The following is a 19,567-nucleotide window of genomic DNA, read 5'->3' as shown; positions in this document are numbered from 1 at the left end:
TACCTCTCTCCTTCCTTTCTGTCCTCCCTTCTTTCTCTCTCTCAGTGAATGGAGGCTGGTCTTCCTGGACAGAGTGGTCAGCCTGCAATGTTCGCTGTGGTAGAGGATGGCAGAAACGTTCTCGGACCTGCACCAATCCCGCTCCACTCAATGGGGGTGCCTTTTGTGAGGGAATGTCAGTGCAGAAAATCACCTGCACTTCTCTTTGTCCTGGTGAGATATACATATACATATATACAAATTATGTTTCTCCCTCTGACCCACCCACAAAAGCTGATGAGAATGAAATCAATGCCATCCTTCCTCTTCAGTGATGTCTTTGTCTTCCCCATCTTCCCTGACAAACAGAATAACTGTCCAAGGTCATTTATACGTGGGTCTCTGTAAAGATGGGGGGGGGGGTGGTATCCAAAACTATATGAAATTTATTGTCATCACAGAATGCACTGACCATCAGGAAAGCCCTTGATTTGATTTTGATTTTCCATTAGTGATGAATTTTCCTTGAGCTGTCCACACACTGTCTCATTTGGTTCTTCTCTTGTATATCACAGCACCTGCCACAAAATATATGTCTAATAAATGCTTATTGCTTGCTTGATTGTTTAGGATACAACTTTAGAAGTAAAAACTAGAGGTAGCAATTTAGTCTCTGACTCTAGATAGGCTTTGTTTTCTTTTTAAAATCTAAACCGAAACACTCCTCTGATGCCTCATCTGGTGTGGAGGTGAGGCTGGTCTTTTGAAGACATATCCTCAAAGTACCAGCTCTGGAAATTTCTGCCATCCTATAAAGACTTTGAATATTAGTCCCACTAACAACTGTCTGTGTTCTCCATCACACATGAGTTTACAGAGAATAATCATCACTTTGACCACAAGTTAATGCATTTTTTTCTAAGCAATAGCAACCCATAAAAGTTATTTAAGAAGCTGTGGAAAGGATGAACATCTCGGGGATGGAAAAAGTATCCATGATTACAAAACCATTGAACCTTGAGTTATCAAAATATTTTAAAATTATTTTTCTTTGTAAAGCCTGCTGATTCATAGTATTATCACATATACAACTTTGGCTCCATCATATCGCCTTATTGTAAAAAATTTGACTCAGCGTTCTCTAGCTCCGGGTTTATTTACAATGAAATCAGCAAAAAAGATTATAAATTATAAATATAGTCCATCTATTTTTGAGTCAGCATATGCTTACCATTCTTTCTTGATAAGTAAACAACTCAGTTAACAAAAGTGACTTTTTGAAACCATTGTTCATCTTTAACTTTAATTCTTTTCCTTCTTGTCCAATTCAGAGTCAATAGAACTTAATAGTATTGAAGAATCCTCTGTGACCATATATTCCAGCCCGAACACCAATGGAATCCCCCTTATTACAAACCACACAAGTGGTCATCCAACCTTGTTTGTTATTTTTATTATTAATGCTAATAATAATAATAATAGCTCATTTGATCTTTACAACAACTATGTAAAATTATGTAACACCAAACAGCATATATACAACAACAAATCAGTGAGACTACAGATAGTTTTTTTTTCCCCTATGAAGTTATGTTCCCCCACTGAGACATGAATTGATCCCTAGTCCCTAACATGGTACTATAGATCATTAACTCCAAGGACATTGAACTAGAATATCTCTTCTATACATTTTCACTTGATTTTCACTCATAGAGAGAAACCCTTACTTATTTCATGTTCATAGTTATATTTTGAAGACTTTTTTTCCTTTGGAGGAAGATTCATTGCCTTAAGGAGTCCCAGAAAGCAAGGTTGCTCTTTCTTAAGGGGACAAGTTAGCATTTTGTAGGTTGGCCTTCAAGGTAATCTGTTCTTTGGAGTCCTTATAATAGGAAAGGGGTGAAGAGAGGAATAATAATGACCTATCTACCTAGGAAATCCAACACAAAGCAACATATATTAACAATTTGACAATTTACAAAGAAAACCCTGGGAGTAAAGCTGGAAATATAAAGATGAAAAAAGACAATGCAGTCCCTGCCATGGAAGCTCTCACAGCCTAGTAGGATACAACATGTAGATCACTAATGATAATGCACTTTAGAAAGGGCAGTGTTATGTAGTGCATAGAGAGCTGGCCTCGGGGTCAGGAAGACCTGTATATACGGCCTGCCTCCATCATATACTCTCTGTGTCACCCTAGTCAAGTCATTGCTCTAGGGAATTCTACAAATTGCACAGAAGGTGTCAACCTGTTTTACTACAGGGAATTTACTAATGAAATAAAAGGTCTAGTCTGTATCTCCCTCCTGCGTTTTAGAAAATTAGTAGGTGCAGAAAACATCAAGAATAGCCTAAGAAATTGAAGGTGAGAGAGGGCTTACTTTTAGCTAGAGGATCAGGGAAAGCTTCATAGATGATATGGAACCTGAGGTAGCCATCGCAGGAAAGAGACAAGCATTTATGAAACACCTCCTATTTGCCAGACACTGTGCTAAGGACTGACAAATTTGCTACTGTTATCCTCATTTTACAGTTGAGGAAATTAAGGCAAACCAAGATTAAGTGATTTACTCAAGGTTACACAGCTAGTTAGTATCCAAGGCCAAATTTGAACCCAGGTCTTGCAGGCCCAACACCCTTTCCACTGGGCCACCTAGCTACTTCTAAGTGGAAGAGGGGGGAAATGTAAGAAGATGAAATGGGAAGTGGAGAGAGGGGCCTGAGGGATCTAATTTTATTCTATGGATGCTTCGTGGTATGTGCAAAGAAACAGAAGAAGGCAGGATAAGTGCAGGGAGGGGTCCCACTTGACTGGAGCACAAAATGCATAAAGAAGAAAGTCAGGAAATGTGGGTCAGTAAACATGAGGCTATCCAGGGCGGTAGGAAAAAATGAGGAACAAATGGTGCTTTTTGAGCAAGATAGAGACATAGAAGTCATAGACTTAGAACCACAAGGGACATTGAAGACTATCTAGTCCCACCTTTTCATTTAAAGATGAGGAAGCTGAGGCCCAGAGAAGGGTTGTGACTTGTCTAAGGTCAAGCAAAGAGGGAGGAGGGAGCCAATCCTGTCAGTGTCATACAATGGGCATTGGATTGGAAGGAACCAGCCATTCAATCAACAAGCAAAGTGCCCAGTGTATATTTAGGAACCCCTGAGATTACTGAGTCCAATGCTCTCATTTCACCCATGAGGAAACTGAAGCCCAGAAAGATAAAACAATTTGCTCATGCGTCCACAGCTGAACTCAAGCTACAATTATGTTGTGCAGCAGCACTCGGCTTCAAACCCAGATCTTGTAGCAACTGATTCAGTGGTCCTCTTGCAATACCACATTAGAGTAGCAGGAAGGATTGTAAAATTCATCTAATATCAATATGTCCCTATTTGTTTTTGAATCCATTTTTTTTAGATCAGAGTTGGGGTTTTATTTATGGAGATTGCTTTATTTATTTATTTATTCATGCATTCATCCATCCATTTATTTATTTATTTTTACTTTAGCCTAGAATGTCCCATCCATCACCTGCTTAAGCCCTCAAACTTAAAGAAATGACTGCCTTCCAGTGGTCTTTGTCCATGGATTATCTATCCATGCAAAGTACACTTGGACATAAATAGCTAAGGCAAAAAAAAAATAGTGGCCTCATTAGTGCACCCAAGAGCACCTGAAATTTGTAGGCCTGCCTACATTTGGTAATTGCTCTTAGCCTTGAAGAAGTAAGAAAACTAAGATCCTATCCTTTGATTCTGGAGAGAAACCAAAGAGAGAAGTGAAAGTGATTTCTAAGGTACTATTACTCTTCTTGCTTTAGTATGACATAGCTCCAAGGATGTCAACAAGCCTTGGGAAAGGAGAGGATGAGAGGAGAGTATAGTTAATATATTCTACGTGTAGGTGTGTGTATGTACATATGTGTGTGTGTGTGTGTGTGTATATATATATATGTATAATACACACACATCTTTATATACGTATATATGTATGTGTGTAAATGTATGTGTATATATGCACATATATTTTACATACATGTATACATAAATGCATATAACACACATATATACATTTGTGTATATTTGTGTGTATATATTCATTCATTCATTAATTTATTCATTCATTCATTTTGGCTTTCTTTTCTAGTTGATGGAAGCTGGGAGGTATGGAGCGAATGGTCAGTGTGCAGCCCAGAGTGTGAGCACCTGAGAATACGGGAGTGTACTGCACCACCTCCAAGAAATGGGGGTAAATTCTGCGAAGGCCTGAGCCAAGAATCAGAGAACTGCACAGACGGGCTCTGCATTCAAGGTAATAACACATGCTTTTGTCCATTAAACAAAGGGAGAAGTCTTTATTACTTCACTACTTTTAATTAAGCCATGCAGTTGAGCTTGGAACCCAGCCCCAAGGACAGAAAAAAAAGCGTTTTAAAATATAATGATGATAGTGACAATGGTGATGAAGATGAAAATATGGGCAGAAAAGTAGAAATTGTAGACACATGAGTATATACATGAACATTTATGTGTATATGTGTCTACATATTCACACACGTATGCATATACTACACATATGTATACATACTATATATGTGCATGTATGTGTGTATATACACATACATACATACAGGCTCTTTGGCTCCAAAAGGCTAATAAAAGATCCTTCAAGTAACTAGTTTTGGTGTGTGTGAGTTGTGGGTTTTTAGTTGAACAGATTTTTTTTATAAGACTAATTTAGAAAGATCAACTCATTTAATGGATAAAGAACTGGACTTGGAGTCAGAAAAACCAAAGTTCAAGTACTGCTTCTGACACATTCTACTTATGAGACCATGGGGTAAATCATATGACCTCTTCTTGCCCCAGGCAGCACCCAAACACTATAAATTACATGTGAGTGCTTTGCATTGGCACAACATGTCTTCATACTGGGATTTCCCTATCCCAATGATATTATAAGTCTACACCAAAAATGATGATGGCTCTGAACCAATAAGTGTTTTAATTCATCATTGCTTTTTCAAACTCCTTTGAAAAGGGTTGGGGCACTTTTCCTTGATAACCAGATGGGATTCTGGTGCTGAACACTAATTTATTTCTTTTAAGAAAAAAATGTGTTACAAATGTTCTTTAAAGATGCATCATAGTGATCTCTCAAACATGGTCGAGTAACAAGAAGCAGCCATTATTTCTTCAATGTTATAAACAGAGCCTAATAGCAATGAGAAAAGCTGGTACACCCAGAAAGTTAAGAAGCAGAAGAAAGGCTGGATTGTGGATCTCCAGACTCCCAGTCCTTGACCCCTCAAGAGACGGCACTACCTCATGCCTCTAGGTGACTGTCTGTTTGGCTGAAATAGACTGGGTTGTTTTTACTTAACTTTATGAGGCAAACCGCATAGAGTGCTGAGTCAGGAGTCAGCCTCAAAAACTTATCTTTGGCAAATCACTTAACTTCTTTATGCCTCAGTTTCCTTATTTGCTAAATGGGAATAATAATGACACCTACTACCCAGTGTTGTGAAGGGTCAAATGAGATAATAATTGTAAAGAGCTTAGCACAGTGCTTGGCACGTAACTGGTGTGTTGCAACAATTCGGCTAGCAGCTGCTGTGGGGGGTGTAAAACCAACAATAACCAACTCACAGAACTCTGCAAGCCCAGGCTCTTTTGATCTGCTTTACTAAGGAAAACAACGTTAAGGGGTTGACAATCTTACTTTAACCCAGCATACAAATATCATTCACTTAGTTCAGGGGAAAAAACCAGCACCCTGAGCTTCAGAGCAAATGCAAACAAATTACAGACATCAACAGACAGACCTTATCTGATTCAAATCTCAATGCATAGTTACCAGAGTTTAACAAAGTTCCAACATCCAGGTTTATGAGCTGGAGGGCTTTTAGTTACAGCTGCCCAGAGTCTCCACATCAGCGAGCCACAAAGAGTGAGAGCCTTGAGCAAATAACTCTGTCTTCCCTTTTTATGCAGTTTCAGACATTATCAAACCAGAACTTAGGTTCCCTCGACTGGCTCTGGTGTTAGCACCTCCCTTCACTGACCCCACCTGGAGCCCCACCTTAGTTACCAATTCACACCCACACAGGCTCTAAATAGGGGTTTGGGCCTGGGTCTTAGCACCTAGTAAGGCTCAAAGACACTTAATTAATCATTTTAAAACAGTAAGAAAGTCCCAACTTAATTGATATCACACAGTAATATACATATTAGCTACCATCTTCAATTATCAGCATCCTCATTATTACTTTTGTGGCAGGCAGCATGATGTAATCGATAGAGCACTGTATCAGAGAGCCAGAACGATAAGTAATATGGACATGGATTATCTCATTTGAACCTCATAGCCTCAATAAATACTACTGGGTTGGTGTGAGGATCAAAAAAAGATCATATGAAACACTTTGCTAGCTTTAAAGTGCAAACAACCTTGCAAATGAGTTAAGTCCTCTGGGTGTTATTACTCCAATTTCACAGACGAGGAAACTAAGGCAAAGTGGCTTGTCCAAGGTTATTCATCAACTGTCAACAACAGTATTTAAACCCAGGTTTTTCTGACTTTGTGTTTAGTATTCTCACTATTGAATCTTTTTATTTTAATTTTTTTTCATTTTCTACTATTGAATATTAATACCATTACAGTAAAGAGAAAAAAAAAACATTTTCCAGACTTCCTTTGTATTGTTGACATTGTCTTCCAAACAAAATCTTTTTGTAACGCATATATAATTTATATTGTCATGACAGAGACCCTGTCTTTCACTAACATATCTTCTACAACACTTGGCACACAATAGGGAATTAAACTTTGGATAATTATAACCACTTGCATTTATATAGGTTTTAAGGTTTATAAACACTTCCCTCATAATAACCCTGCAAGGTAGGTAGTATGAACATTATATCACTATTTTACAAGATAAGAAAATTGACGGTCAGTGAAGTTTAGTGACTTGCCAAATCAAAAAAAAAATTAAATATTGGGTCCAGGACACAAAGCCAGGTTTTCTAATTCTGAATCTCATACCATTTCCGTGGCATCAGGTTGTCAATAATCTTGTCATTGACCATAGGCATGGTCCTTCACACCTAACCACAGGTTTGCTCTAAATATGAATCCTGCTTTTTATTGAGATCTAGCCACAATGTTTTCATAGGTTATCATTTGATGACAGAAAAGCTACCAGTTAATTAGTGAAATAGTTTTTTTTAAGACTAATCAATCATTTGTGATTTTGAAAGATCAAACAACTTATCAGTCAGCAAGTAATTATCAAGTGTAAATGTTACAAACTGTGTTAGATGTTGAGAATATAAAGACAAAAACTGAAAGAGTCCCTGTCTTCAGGGAGTTTTAGGCGAGACAATATGCACATATGCAGATATGCACAGAATAACCACAAAACAAATACAGACAGTGTGCACTTTACAAAATAGGCCATTCTGAGACCTCTTCAGAAAGCGATTTTTATATACTGTGAATTTGCCCCCATTTACCCGTTTCACTTAGTCTACATAATAAAGTCATACACAAAATAATAACTTTACATAAGTCATAAAATGTACTACAATGCACACATATTAAATACTCTACCACGATAATAAACAGAATTATGAAATGAAAAGTAAAGTCAGTGATAAAGTGTGCAGAGTGCTGTACAGTAAAGTTAACATAGGTGTGCAACAGTTTGTTCCTTCCCCACCCACTGCTTCTTGCCTTTATCACTGGTGGTACTGTGCATGTTTTTTCTGTTTTTGCTTGTTTGTTTTTTTAATAAAGTTATCAAGAACTGTTTGGACAGCAGCTTTCTTATTTTTCCTCATATATCACATGATGGCAAGCAATATTGTCCTCAACTAGTCTTTGAACTTTATAAAATCTTGAAGCATTTGGATCCATCTTTTCAATACAAGAAAAAATTCACTGAAATCATCAAATGCTTCTGCCACTGTTTCACTGTGAGCCTTTTGGGTTACACGTTGGGTTCTGAAACTTCCTTTTCTTCTTCTGCAATCTTCGCAGCTAGCGGCTCAATGAGATCCTCATTCAATTAGTTCTCCATGAGAGTCAACTCCTCCGCATCAGAATTTCAGAATTCTTTACCTAAAGTCAAATTTGCTTAATACAAATTTATGTAAGGTGAGAACCATCTACACAAGGTAGTTTGATGAGGAAGAATAACAGCATTTGGTAGAGCAAGAGAACTTTCCAAAGGAAATATGGTGCATGAGCTTATGATAGATGAGATTGTGAGAGAGTATGATATAAAAGTAGGGAGCAAGAACAATCCAATTGATGAAAAGGCGTGAGTTTGCGAGGTTGGGTACTATAGGTGAAGAACAACAAGGCCGGTTTGGTTAGGCCATAGAATATGGTACAGTGATATGTCATGAGTCTGGAAAGGTATTTCTCTATTTCTTCTGTGTTCTCAGTCTTGTTAACTTGGTTCTGATTATTTTTATTTCACTTGATTTATATTGTAATTTCGTATTGTTCATTTGCTATTTTGTTGACTAGGGTTTCCACTCTCTTCTTTTTAATCAGATGGGCTAAAGATTTAATGAATTTTTTTGTCTTTTTAAAGAACGAGCTTTCAGTTTTATTTATCATTTCTGTAGTCTTTTGGGTTTCTAGTTTGTCCATTTCTCTTCTAATTTTCTGTAGCTCATTTTATGTTAATTTTAGGTTTATTTGTAAATATTTTAATTTAAAAAAATACATATTCAGTTCATTGCCTCCCCCCCCATTTTCTATTTTGTTGATACATGTTTGTAGAGATATGATTTTTCCCTTTTGAGGACCACTTTAGCTGAATCCTAAAAATTTTTGTACGTTGTTTATCATTATCTTTTTCTTTTACATAATTATTAATTGTGTTATAATTTATTGTTTGACCTGCTTATTCTTTAGAACTTCATTGGGTACATGTCTTTTGTCTGTATTCCCTAAACTAATTGTCAGTTTTATTTGGTTATAATCTGTAAAGGAGGTTTATTTATGCTTTTTTTGTTTTTACATTTGTCTTCAATATCTCTGTGCCTCAGTAGGTGGTCAATTTTTGTAAAAGTTCATGTAGTGCTGAAAAATATGGACATTCTTAATGGTACCATTTAAAAGATGACACTAGTATTTTTGATTTAATTTCTTCAACACTTTGTTCAGTTCTATATTCTCCCTTTTGGTTATCTTTTCTGTAGACACTGCAACTGTAGAGAGGGCCATTGAAATCACCTGCCACTTTTTTATTGCTATTGATTTCTTCTTGTAGCTCAATTATTTTTTCCTTTATGAATTTAGATGCTAAGGCATTTGGAATATATAAGTTTGGCACTGATATTTGTTTTCTATAGCTCCTTTCAGCATAATATAGCTTCCTCTTTTATCTTTCTTTTTATATTGTAAATGCTTATTTTTGCTTTCTCTGATGGCATAACTGTAGTTTCTGCTTTCTTGGACTCCCCTAATGAATGATACTTTTTGTCCCCAGATCTTCATTTTAATTTTACTTATGATTTTTTTTAAATAAGTTTCTTGTGAGCAACAGAAAGTGGGGTTTTGATTTCTGATCCAAATCATCACTCTGTTTGTTTGTTTTATAGGATTGTTTAATCCATTCAAATTTAAAGTTATGAGATTCAGGTTTATAGTTTCCTTGATTTGTCTCTAATGTTGTTTTTTTTTTTCACTCCAAAGTTAATATTTAGCTTCCTCCTTCTGTTCAAAGACAGTACTGTATCTCTTCACTTATTTTAGCTTGATCTACTTTAAATCAACTGAATTCCCACTGGCTCCATTCCCTCTCATCTTGAAGTACTGCCCTCTTATTGTTTAACATTTGCCATAGTTTGGGAGTTTTGCTTATTAGCTCCTTTTTCTTTCTTAATTTTAGCTAGTTAAATCCACCCCTTTTTTCTCTGCCTCTCTCTGTGTTTCTGTCTCTATCTCTCTCATATCCAAAGAGAATCCCCCTTCCCCTCCTTCTCTTCAATAATTTTTGTTCATTAGTGTTTTTTTTAAAATCTCACTTTCTGTGCCTTAAATTATCTCTACACATTCTGTCTTCAAGAGCAATGTCTTTTGCTTGTATAGAGATCATGCTTCTTTTAATGTTATTTCTTTTTGTTTCTCTTCCTTCAGTTTATCTTCACTTCTGATTATTTCACATTCTCAATCTGTTATTTTCTCTTTTGTTTCTTTGGTGAGATGCCACCATAGACTAAAGAGGATTTTTTTCCACTCCGTCAATTATTTCTGCTGTATAAGTGGTAAGTTCTGCTTTCCTAGCTCTTATTTCTCTTTTAAAGCACTAAGGATCATCCTGCTGTGGTCCCACACTCTCTTGGGAATCCAAAGGGTCCTCTGCCTGATGAGTTATTGGTTTATTTTCCTTTGTCTTGAAATATTTATTCACAGGTACCTGGGATCTTTTATCTATTCTAGAAGTCATGTTTCTTTGTATTTTTACTATCTTCTCTATTGCTTTATCTGTTTATGTTCGAGGTCTTTAATCGAATTCTCTTCCTCCCAAGATCTTTGGTAATTTTATTTTTTTTCTCTTTATATTCCCCAATTGCTCATTTTCTGATTCCTTACTCATTGGCAGTGGTTTCCCTGGGAGCTGGATCTCAAGGTAGTATCAACCTTCTCATATACTAGGTAATACAGCTTTCTCTGGCTTCAGTCTCTGCCCCAAGTAACTTTTGGGGAGATGGAACTGGCCCCAGCTAGATGCTGGACTCTTTCCCTCATGCTTGGTAGAATCACACAGCCACACCCACCTGTTCTGCTCAAGTTCCCTTTTCCCCTCATTTCTTTGTTCTCTGGCTGAGATCTATTTCAGCAGAGACCTTGCCACGCTTCTGTTCTGTCCCAGCCAGCACAAGTTTCTGCCTTTTCCATGGCAGTCAGAGGAAGACAGGAGTAGGAAAACTGAGGGTTGTTTTTTTTTTTTCAACAACCCTAGACATGCTCATGCAGTAACACCATGGTGAATGGTAGGGAGTAGGCTGCTAAGTGAGTACTTTGGGGATTGTGGATTAACCTCTACTGTTAATTTATAGAATTGTTATCTTTTTAAGGTCCTTGGTATCCTAGATTCTACAAGCTTAATTTGCTTAATGTTTTACTCATAATTACTACTCTGGGTAGGATGGAAGAAAAGTCTAGTCCTCCTTCTTATTTGTTCTTTCTCCCCCTTCCTCTCTCTCCTCCTCCCTCTTCCTTTCCCTCCCTCCTCCCCTCCCTCTCTCACTCTGTGTCTGTCTCTGTGTCTGTGTCTCTGTGTCTGTGTCTCTCTGTCTCTCTGTCTCCATCTCTCTGTCTCTCTGTCTCTCTCTTTCTCTCTCTCTCTCCTCTCTTCTCTGTCTTTCTCTCTCCCCTACCAATATGGACCTGCAACAACAATTTATATTCTCAGAGACTGGACAGAGGCACTGAAAAGATAAGTGATTTATTTAAGGTTACATAACCAGGATGTGTCAGAGATAGGATTTGAACTTTCTAGACCTTTCCTGAAGCCAGCTCTCTTTCCACTCTCTCATGATGGTTTGCAAGTGAGCTTCCAAAGCCCTTCACATGCACACAAACATGAGTGCACATACACGCAGACATATGGGAGTTCAAACGTAAATATAAGGTGGTATTATTATTATGTTTTTACTTTGCTATAATAGACACAATAGCTAGTGAGATTTAGAGGCTAAGAATTTACTCTACATGGGAAGACATCTCCACTACCTTTCCACCACCCACACCACTGGAAATAAACATGCTGCGCATGCTACTGCCATACATTCAGGAGCTGAATCCCCTAGCCCACTAGAGCTTGTTTTTCCTAGCATCCTTTGGGTCTCTATACTGTGCACATCCAACGATCCTTCACTTAGTACTTGAGGCTCTTTGGAGGTTGTAAATGAATAAGCTATTTGAAGAGGAGCCAGAGCAGACCCTTGAGTATAGTAAGGGGAAGCAGCATGTATCTCCTATGTAGTGAAAGTGGGATGGTGGTGACAGCTTCAGGGTGAGGGGGAAATCTAATGGTATTTGTTCATGGAAGACAGCAGAATTTACTCTGCCTCTTTAGACTGAAGAGGACTGATGTCAGTCAATATTCTAGAGGGTCAGGAAACAGCGTTCCCTCAAGCAAATTGTGTGTGTGTGTGTGTGTATCATGTCAAAAGGAGAATACCATTCTATATTTCTGACTAGTGTTCTGTTGGAAGCACCCTAAAGGGAGGCCTATTGTCATTAGAGAGGCAAGGACCAGTGGGCAACCAAGTTTAATCAAAATTATATTAGATACCTGCTTTGTGGGTAGTAAGTTTGATAAAGGGAGCTAGCAGGATCATGGGATCTGACTGCTTGAAAGGATACCAGAGGTCATCCAGCCCAAATGACTATATCTGGAGCTGCCCTTCATCTCTCTTTAATAATAATTAATGACATTTCTGTAGCACTTCAAAGTTGGCAAAACACCATGTGTGCAATATTTCATATACATATCACAACACTCAGCTGAGGTAGGTACCACAAGCATTGTTATCTCAGTTTTATATAGGAAGGAATGTCATGGTATTCAGGGAAGTTAAGCAACTTGTTTGTGGTCTCACAGTTAATAAATGTTAGAAATAAGATTTTTATCTGGGTCTTCCTGAATCTAATACCAACACTCTGGTCTACTGGACTTGGAATGAGGAAAACCTGAGTTCAGATCCTGACTCACATACTTATTACTTGTGTGATCCTGAGTAAGTCACTTAAATTCTCTCAGACTCAATGTTGTTATCTGTAAAATGAAGATAACAGCATCCACCTTACAGGATTGTTGTAAGAATCAAATGAGGTAGTAGATATAAAGTGCCATGCAAACTTGTAAGAACTACATGAATGGTAGCTATTGTGACATTTAAAAAGTTCAAGAGGTATAGTTTATGGGTACTTATCATTTTGTTAAGAATGCTAGCATGTTAATTAATAAAAGAGGTTAATGGCACTCTCAAATGCCAAAGACCCCTCATGGTGGTGGGCTTACAATTTATATGTCCTTGGAAGACTAAGTATTTCTGAAGGTAGCAATCTACTCTGATTGGTTAACAACTAATGAGATAATGAATATTATAATGAGAGGTGGGCTATATTCCAATGAGGATCTCAGGGTATATGACACTTAGTACCAAACCTTGGTCAAAGAGACTTATCAATTTCCATAGCACCTGTCTGACAAAAGGGAAAGCCCACATTTTCCTAGATATGTCTGAGTAAAGACAATGAGCAGGAATCTACCCAGCCCCCTAAACTTAGAATTGCTTTTATTGTTATTTGGTTTGACCTTAGCCTGGGTAAGTCTTTGTTCAAGATTACTCACACTGATTGATTTCTGGATGAGGAAGTAGAAAAAGGGAAAAACCTTCGCCCTAATTCAATAATTAGTTAGTAATACCAGAGAGAAATAATCCTTTCTTTCACTATTATTATTATTAGTCTTAGTCCATGTTTCCTTATCTATTGGATATCTATTGTGCTTATATGCCAGGTGGGCTCCTGGCTTGATGCCTCAGCCTCAGACTCAACATGGCAGAGATAGCAGTCAGAATGTTAGCGTCTTAGACCACCCTGTTTGTCTGGAGTTGATTTCTGTTTAGCTTTTAGTCACAGCTCTGAATTTCCTCTGTGGTTAGTGAAGGCTCCTCTTAGAGACAGAGCTGTTGGCTCTGAATGATAACTTTAATATTTGGGGTGATTGCTGTTTGGCCAGTTGTGACAGGAGCATGGAACCTTGGTGTTCTGCTATCATGGATGGCCACACCAAAATGCCTTAAGCTTTGCAAAATGTCCTCAGATAGAAGAAAAATGCGCTGAGTGGTGAGCTTCAGAGAGGAACCACAGTCTTTGAAAAAGAGATTGGAATTTTTTTAAAATTCTATTTTATGTATGAATGCAATTATTCATTCACTAATCTTTTTATCTACCTATCTTTCTAGCTATCTATTTACCAAGAACAGAGTTATCCCAGCAGGCTAAATCAGAAATGCTAACTAAATCGAAAATGCCCTTACAACAGAATATTTGCAGTAAAGAAAGGAAATGCAACAGGAAAAGAAATCTGAAACAAGGGTCTAGGTCTGCATTCTGTAGATTAGTGGCTAAGTTGCTGGAATTGTAATTAGGGGGATGGGTTCAAATCTTATCTCTAAAATTTACTAACTAATACTTAATGAGCCTCAGTTTCTTCTGTTAAAGGAAAGTAATAATAATTGTAGTCCCTACCTCCTAGTGGTGTCACGTGGCTCAAATGAGATAATACTTGAAAACTTTAAATGAAATATATCATAAATGTTGAAGGGCTACCTGTCTGTCGTTGTTCTTTATTTTTAGCATTATCTAAGAGTCAAAACCGTGCTATTTCCTAATAACTCACCCTTCTACCTTTTGGTGTTGAAAACAACTGTTGCTTGTCTCCGAATATCACAGTCAGAAGGATGGAATGTGCAAATATTTCACCAGGAGTAGGGGATAAAAACAGTAAACTTGACAGGGTTGGTAACTTTTATTCTTGTAGCAGATAGGAAACCAGCAGTTTTATATTGTTAAAAACTAAGCAGTATACCTTGTAAAAGGATTAAGGTGTTCAGTTGAGTTAGAATCAGGGGTTTAGAGATAGAAGGAATGTTGGAGGCTGTCATGTCCAACCTCATTTCTCATTTGATTTTTTTGTAAGCTGAGGCAGAGCATAAGTTAAATGATTCAGCTAGGGTCGTACATCTAGTTAGCATCTAAGGTTGAATTTGAACCCAGGAATCCAATGACCTATCTACCACACCATGCTGTTTTTCTGAATCTGTTAACAAAATATGAGTAATAAGACCACCAGCAAAATAATAATAATGACATTTATATAGTATTTAAGGTTTGAAAATAGCTTGATGTATACTTTAATTCATTTGGAAATACCACTGGGATTTGAAGACAGAAGAAAATATCCATACTCAGGAACCCAGTAGCCAATACACCTACTAATTGACAAATAAGATAGAGCAGCCAAGCATTGGCAATTTAAAAAAGAAAATACCAGTTGAGACACCATTTTCTTTGCTTAGCAATGAAAAGAGTGAACACAGAAACCAAAGACTATTAAATGTATACAGGTAAGCAGCAATAACTGAATATCCTGAGTTCTCTCCGGTCCGAAGCTGCTACCATTCTCTCTCCATTTTTTTAAAGATTTTTTTTTTTATTTTTAGTTTCCAACACTCAGTTCCGCTTGATTTTGAGTTGCAGATTTTCTTCCCCCCACCCCAAGATGGCGCGGAATCCGATATATCTTATACATATAACTTCACATTGAACAATAGTCAAGTTGTAAAGAAGAATTATTACCTAATGACCCATTAACAGCCACTGGAGAAGATACCTCAGAGAGAGAAAGCATAAGCATGTTTTAGTCTAGAACTATGATATATAATTGGTGCAGGAAATTCCCTGGTAAGATTCTCTCTGCCAATGTAGATCAGAAGCTATTCTTGAACTTCTTTAACTCAGATTCTTGGAGAGTTAGGGAGGGGTACTGAGGGCTTTAAGGAACTCACTTGGGGTCATCTAGCCGATCTTTGTCAGAGACAGGAATGGAACCCACCTTGATCTGACTCAAGAGGACAGTTCTCTATCCACTACACATAGTTGCCTCTCATAAACAAATTAGGACCACTGTGGGATCAGTGCTGGGGAGGCTGTGGCAAAGAGGAGAAATGAGCCAGGCCAATGAGGAACTCACATGGGGATGGGGGAGAGGGGAAGAGAGGAATAGTGAGGAAGCGGGCCATCTGTTAGCTCCCTGTTTTAACTAACTCTTGTGGCTAAATTAGATGCCGAGTTCTGTTTCTGTGCCGCTGAAGGACAAGTGTTTTCAGTGTCGTCTAAATTAGTCACCTTAGTAGATTATACTTTCCCTTTCCCCATTGCCCCCCACATACAGCTATTTAGTGCTCCAGAAGTGCAATACAATGTAAGCCCCTTGCAGGCAGGGACCTTTTCATTTTTCTTTGTATCCTCAGCACCTAGCCCAGCAATTGGCATATAAGCTGGTGCTTACCAAATGCTGGCTTCGAGTGCCTACTGAAATCCTACCTTCAACAAGAAGTCTTTCCTGATCCTTTTTAATTCTGATGGCTTTTGATTATTTTTAATTTATATTTACATAGCTCATTTGTGGGCATCTAGGTGGTTCAGTGAATAGAGCGTAGGACAAAACGTCAGGACATCCAGAGTTCAAATCCAACCTCAGACCACTTACTAGCTATGTGGCCTTGGGGAAGTCACCTAACCCTATTTGCCTCAGTTTCCTAATCTGTAAAATGAGCTGGAGAAGAAAATGGCAAAGCACTCCATTATCTTTGACAAGAAAAGAAAATGGGGTCATGAAGAGTTGGACAAAATTGAAAAACAACTCAACAACAAGAAGCTCATTTGTAATTAGTTATTTGCACGTTATTTACTCCATTAGACTAAAAACTCCTTGACATCAAGGACTTCATCTTTCTTTCTGTCTGTAGCCCTTAACACAATGCCTGGCACATAGTTAGCCCTTAATATAACGATAACTGATTGGTTGGTTATTTGATTGATTAGCAAGGATTTGTGAGGAGGGGACATTCACGATAAGATGACACTCACTGAGATAAAAATTGTAAAGCTCTTAGCACAGTGTCTGGCACATAGGAAGTACTATATAAGTATCATTTATTATTTATGATGATGATGATGATGATGATGATGTCAGTTGAATGATTGTGTTTCTATTTTGTTGTAGTATGAGTTCATATTTCAGATCTTGTTTAGATTTCAGATACAATGCAGCACAACTGTTTAATCACAGCCTAGTGAAAGGTATAGCAAAGAATTATGGGGCATAGGCAAGAAAATGAGCAAGGATGGTATATGCTCATGCCATCACAATGCTTCCTGCTGGGAGCTAATTTCCCCAACATCTGAAACACCATTTCTCATTTATTTGCAGCGCATAGTAGGTATTCTTTCTTCAGGCTTACTCTGCTCAAAAATGAGCTTTCATCACACACTCTGACCTGCCTAGCAAACAAATGATGAATTTAGGAGAAGCCCTTCTATAGTATCTTAGTCATTCCCAATCATTCCCATGATCCTACAGGCCCACAGCTCCATAAAGGCAGAAGATCTGGGCAAACACTGTATCAATAGCAGCTTAGCAACCATCTCTCCCCCACGCCCCAGTAGAAGCATTACCCGTTATGGGTCATAACAATAAGACGAGTGAGTAATAACCTTCAAAGGGACAGAGTTAAGTGGCTCAGGACTCAAATTTCCATCTTGCTTAATTAAAAACAAAAACGAAGCAGGGCTTTCTGAATACACCGGAGACTCAAAGAAAGCATTTTTTTTTAAAGTTCTATAAGGCTGAACCTATTAGTGGTGTGCTGCATATTGAGAGCTAGGATAAGAAGGCATGCATGCCAATTTCCCTTTCTGAATGGAATGAAAGGTAATAATAATAATAGCTCAAATTTCAATTACACCCAGAGGTTTGCAAAGTGCTTTCCTTACAATGAGCCCAGTGAGATAGTTAGTACAAGGACCATACCACCGTTTTATAGACAACTCACATTCATACAGGATTTTCTCCGTAGTGAGCCTGCGTAGTCATCCCTAATTTACAGGAAACCCTGAATGCTCCCATTTGCATAGCTAAAAAGCGGCTGCAGTCATATAGGATTGCATATGTCACGCTCCCGGAACATAGGATCATGGATTTATGCCTGGAAGGAAACTTAGATTTCATCTAGTCTAACTCCCTTATTTTACAGAGAAGAAAACTGAGACTCAGATGAAGTGATTTGCCATGTTCCCAGGGATCATTATTCTCCAGTCTTGGTTTCTTTTCATGTCCTTTTATACCAAATCTTCTACCCCTTCCTCTGCACCACAGTAACGCTCAAGCACCAAAGTGATTGCTTAGGGTCACACAACCAGTATTTGTCAGAGGTGAGACTTGGGCCCGAGTCGTCTTCAGGACCAGCTTCCTAGGCCCTATACCGTGTTGCTGCTCAGGAAAAATACAAAAAGACAAATTAGACTTAGAGGGGTGCTGTGATTTTCTCAGTTTTGCTCAGAAAGTAAAAATGGGAGCCAGGATTCCTACCCAAGCATTCAGACTATTAGACATGTGTTCCTTTCTCTACAATAAGTAAAAATGGCAGAATAGACTGAATGTGGAAATTACTGCTGAAATCTCCACTGTTTTCTGGGCTCAACACTGTCTTGTTTGTAAGAAGGCAACGATATCTCCTTTTTTTTTGTAGAACAAAATTCCACTCTACCAGGGATTAGACATCACCCACAAGGTAGCACTCATGCATGTATCACATGCCATTTAAAATCCATGCCCTCTCTTATCACCCTGCTCTGAAGCATCTCATGTGCCCTTTGTCATTCCAGAAGATTCTGTCTTTTGTTTACCTCCTCCTGGTTTCCTACTCTGTGTTCATACTGTGGTCACAGTAGATTAACATTGGGATAAAATTGCTTTTTCAGCTAATAGAAATGGAGAAAATGATCCTGCCTGTCTTCTTTCACCTTCCTGTTTCTAGGCATCTTCCTCTTTCCTTTCCTCCCACCCCATCAGACCCTTTGCAAGATGTACTCTCTTGTGGCTGTGTTTTGCATTTCATCAGGGAATTGGAGAGGAAACACTGCAATTCTTCAGAAAAGTAATCTCTAGGAGGTTATTTATCTCAAGCATAAGTTCTTAACTTTGTTCCTTTCATGAGGGAGAAAAAAAATAGAAATGAAATGCCTCTACTGCGACCAGGATGGATTTCTTAAAATGAATTTGGTCTAAAAACCAGGCTGTCGTTGACTTCAGGTAACTTTACCTGGTGGGCAGGGGGTAGAAGTTCCTTGTGATGGTATGAACCAAAGAGAAAAAGTGACTAGATAGTTTAAAAGCACTGCTTAAAAAATTGAAAATTCGGCAACTAGTACAGAGTACCACAGAGCCCAACCGTTCCACAAGGCCTGCAGGGGCCTTTTGTAAAGGTCATCTCCAAATGAGTCAAAGGGAGTCTCTCAGAATAGCCAAATTAGGTAGGATTGGAAAGGAAATCGTGATGAACTTCCTTGGGGGATCACACTCTAGGGAGAATCTGGGGTAGGTCTACCCTCGGACTGGATTCACAGAACTTCAAAGGGGATTCCAGTGAAAAAAACTACTTCTGGTTATACTTTTAAAAAATTATTTCTTCTACAATATTTCTTTTAGGAGATCATTCAACCATCACTTAAAGACCTCCAGTGAAGTAGAAGCAGAGATGGGCTGGAGATAGCTCAAATTGGCTTTAGGAGCCAATTTTTCTATTTCCATTGTGAGCACTTACACCTTGGAAACTGGTGCTACAGATCAAATGCTACAAAATGCTACAAATCAGGACTTGATTTGTTTTGTTAATTGTCTAGACTTAAGAAAGTGATGGATAAAATGTTAATAATTTGGATTAAACTTTAAAAAGTATATTGTATATACATTTGTTTTTCTGAGAC

At 38.0% G+C, this 19,567-nt stretch overlaps 1 protein-coding gene across 1 annotated transcript in view; it reads left to right on the top strand.

Annotated features, from left to right (window-relative positions):
• UNC5D (unc-5 netrin receptor D) overlaps nucleotides 1–19,567 on the top strand; it is a 368,330-nt gene that overhangs the window by 213,798 nt on the left and 134,965 nt on the right. Inside the window, exons 6-7 of the mRNA XM_036750002.1 lie at nucleotides 46–213; nucleotides 4,127–4,291. Coding sequence (XP_036605897.1) covers nucleotides 46–213; nucleotides 4,127–4,291 — 333 coding nt within the window. The remainder of the gene's footprint in view (nucleotides 1–45; nucleotides 214–4,126; nucleotides 4,292–19,567) is intronic.

The sequence above is a fragment of the Trichosurus vulpecula genome, chromosome 3 (assembly GCF_011100635.1).
Source record: "Trichosurus vulpecula isolate mTriVul1 chromosome 3, mTriVul1.pri, whole genome shotgun sequence".
Lineage (NCBI taxonomy): Eukaryota > Metazoa > Chordata > Mammalia > Diprotodontia > Phalangeridae > Trichosurus > Trichosurus vulpecula.
This window is presented reverse-complemented; position numbering and strand designations above follow the sequence as displayed.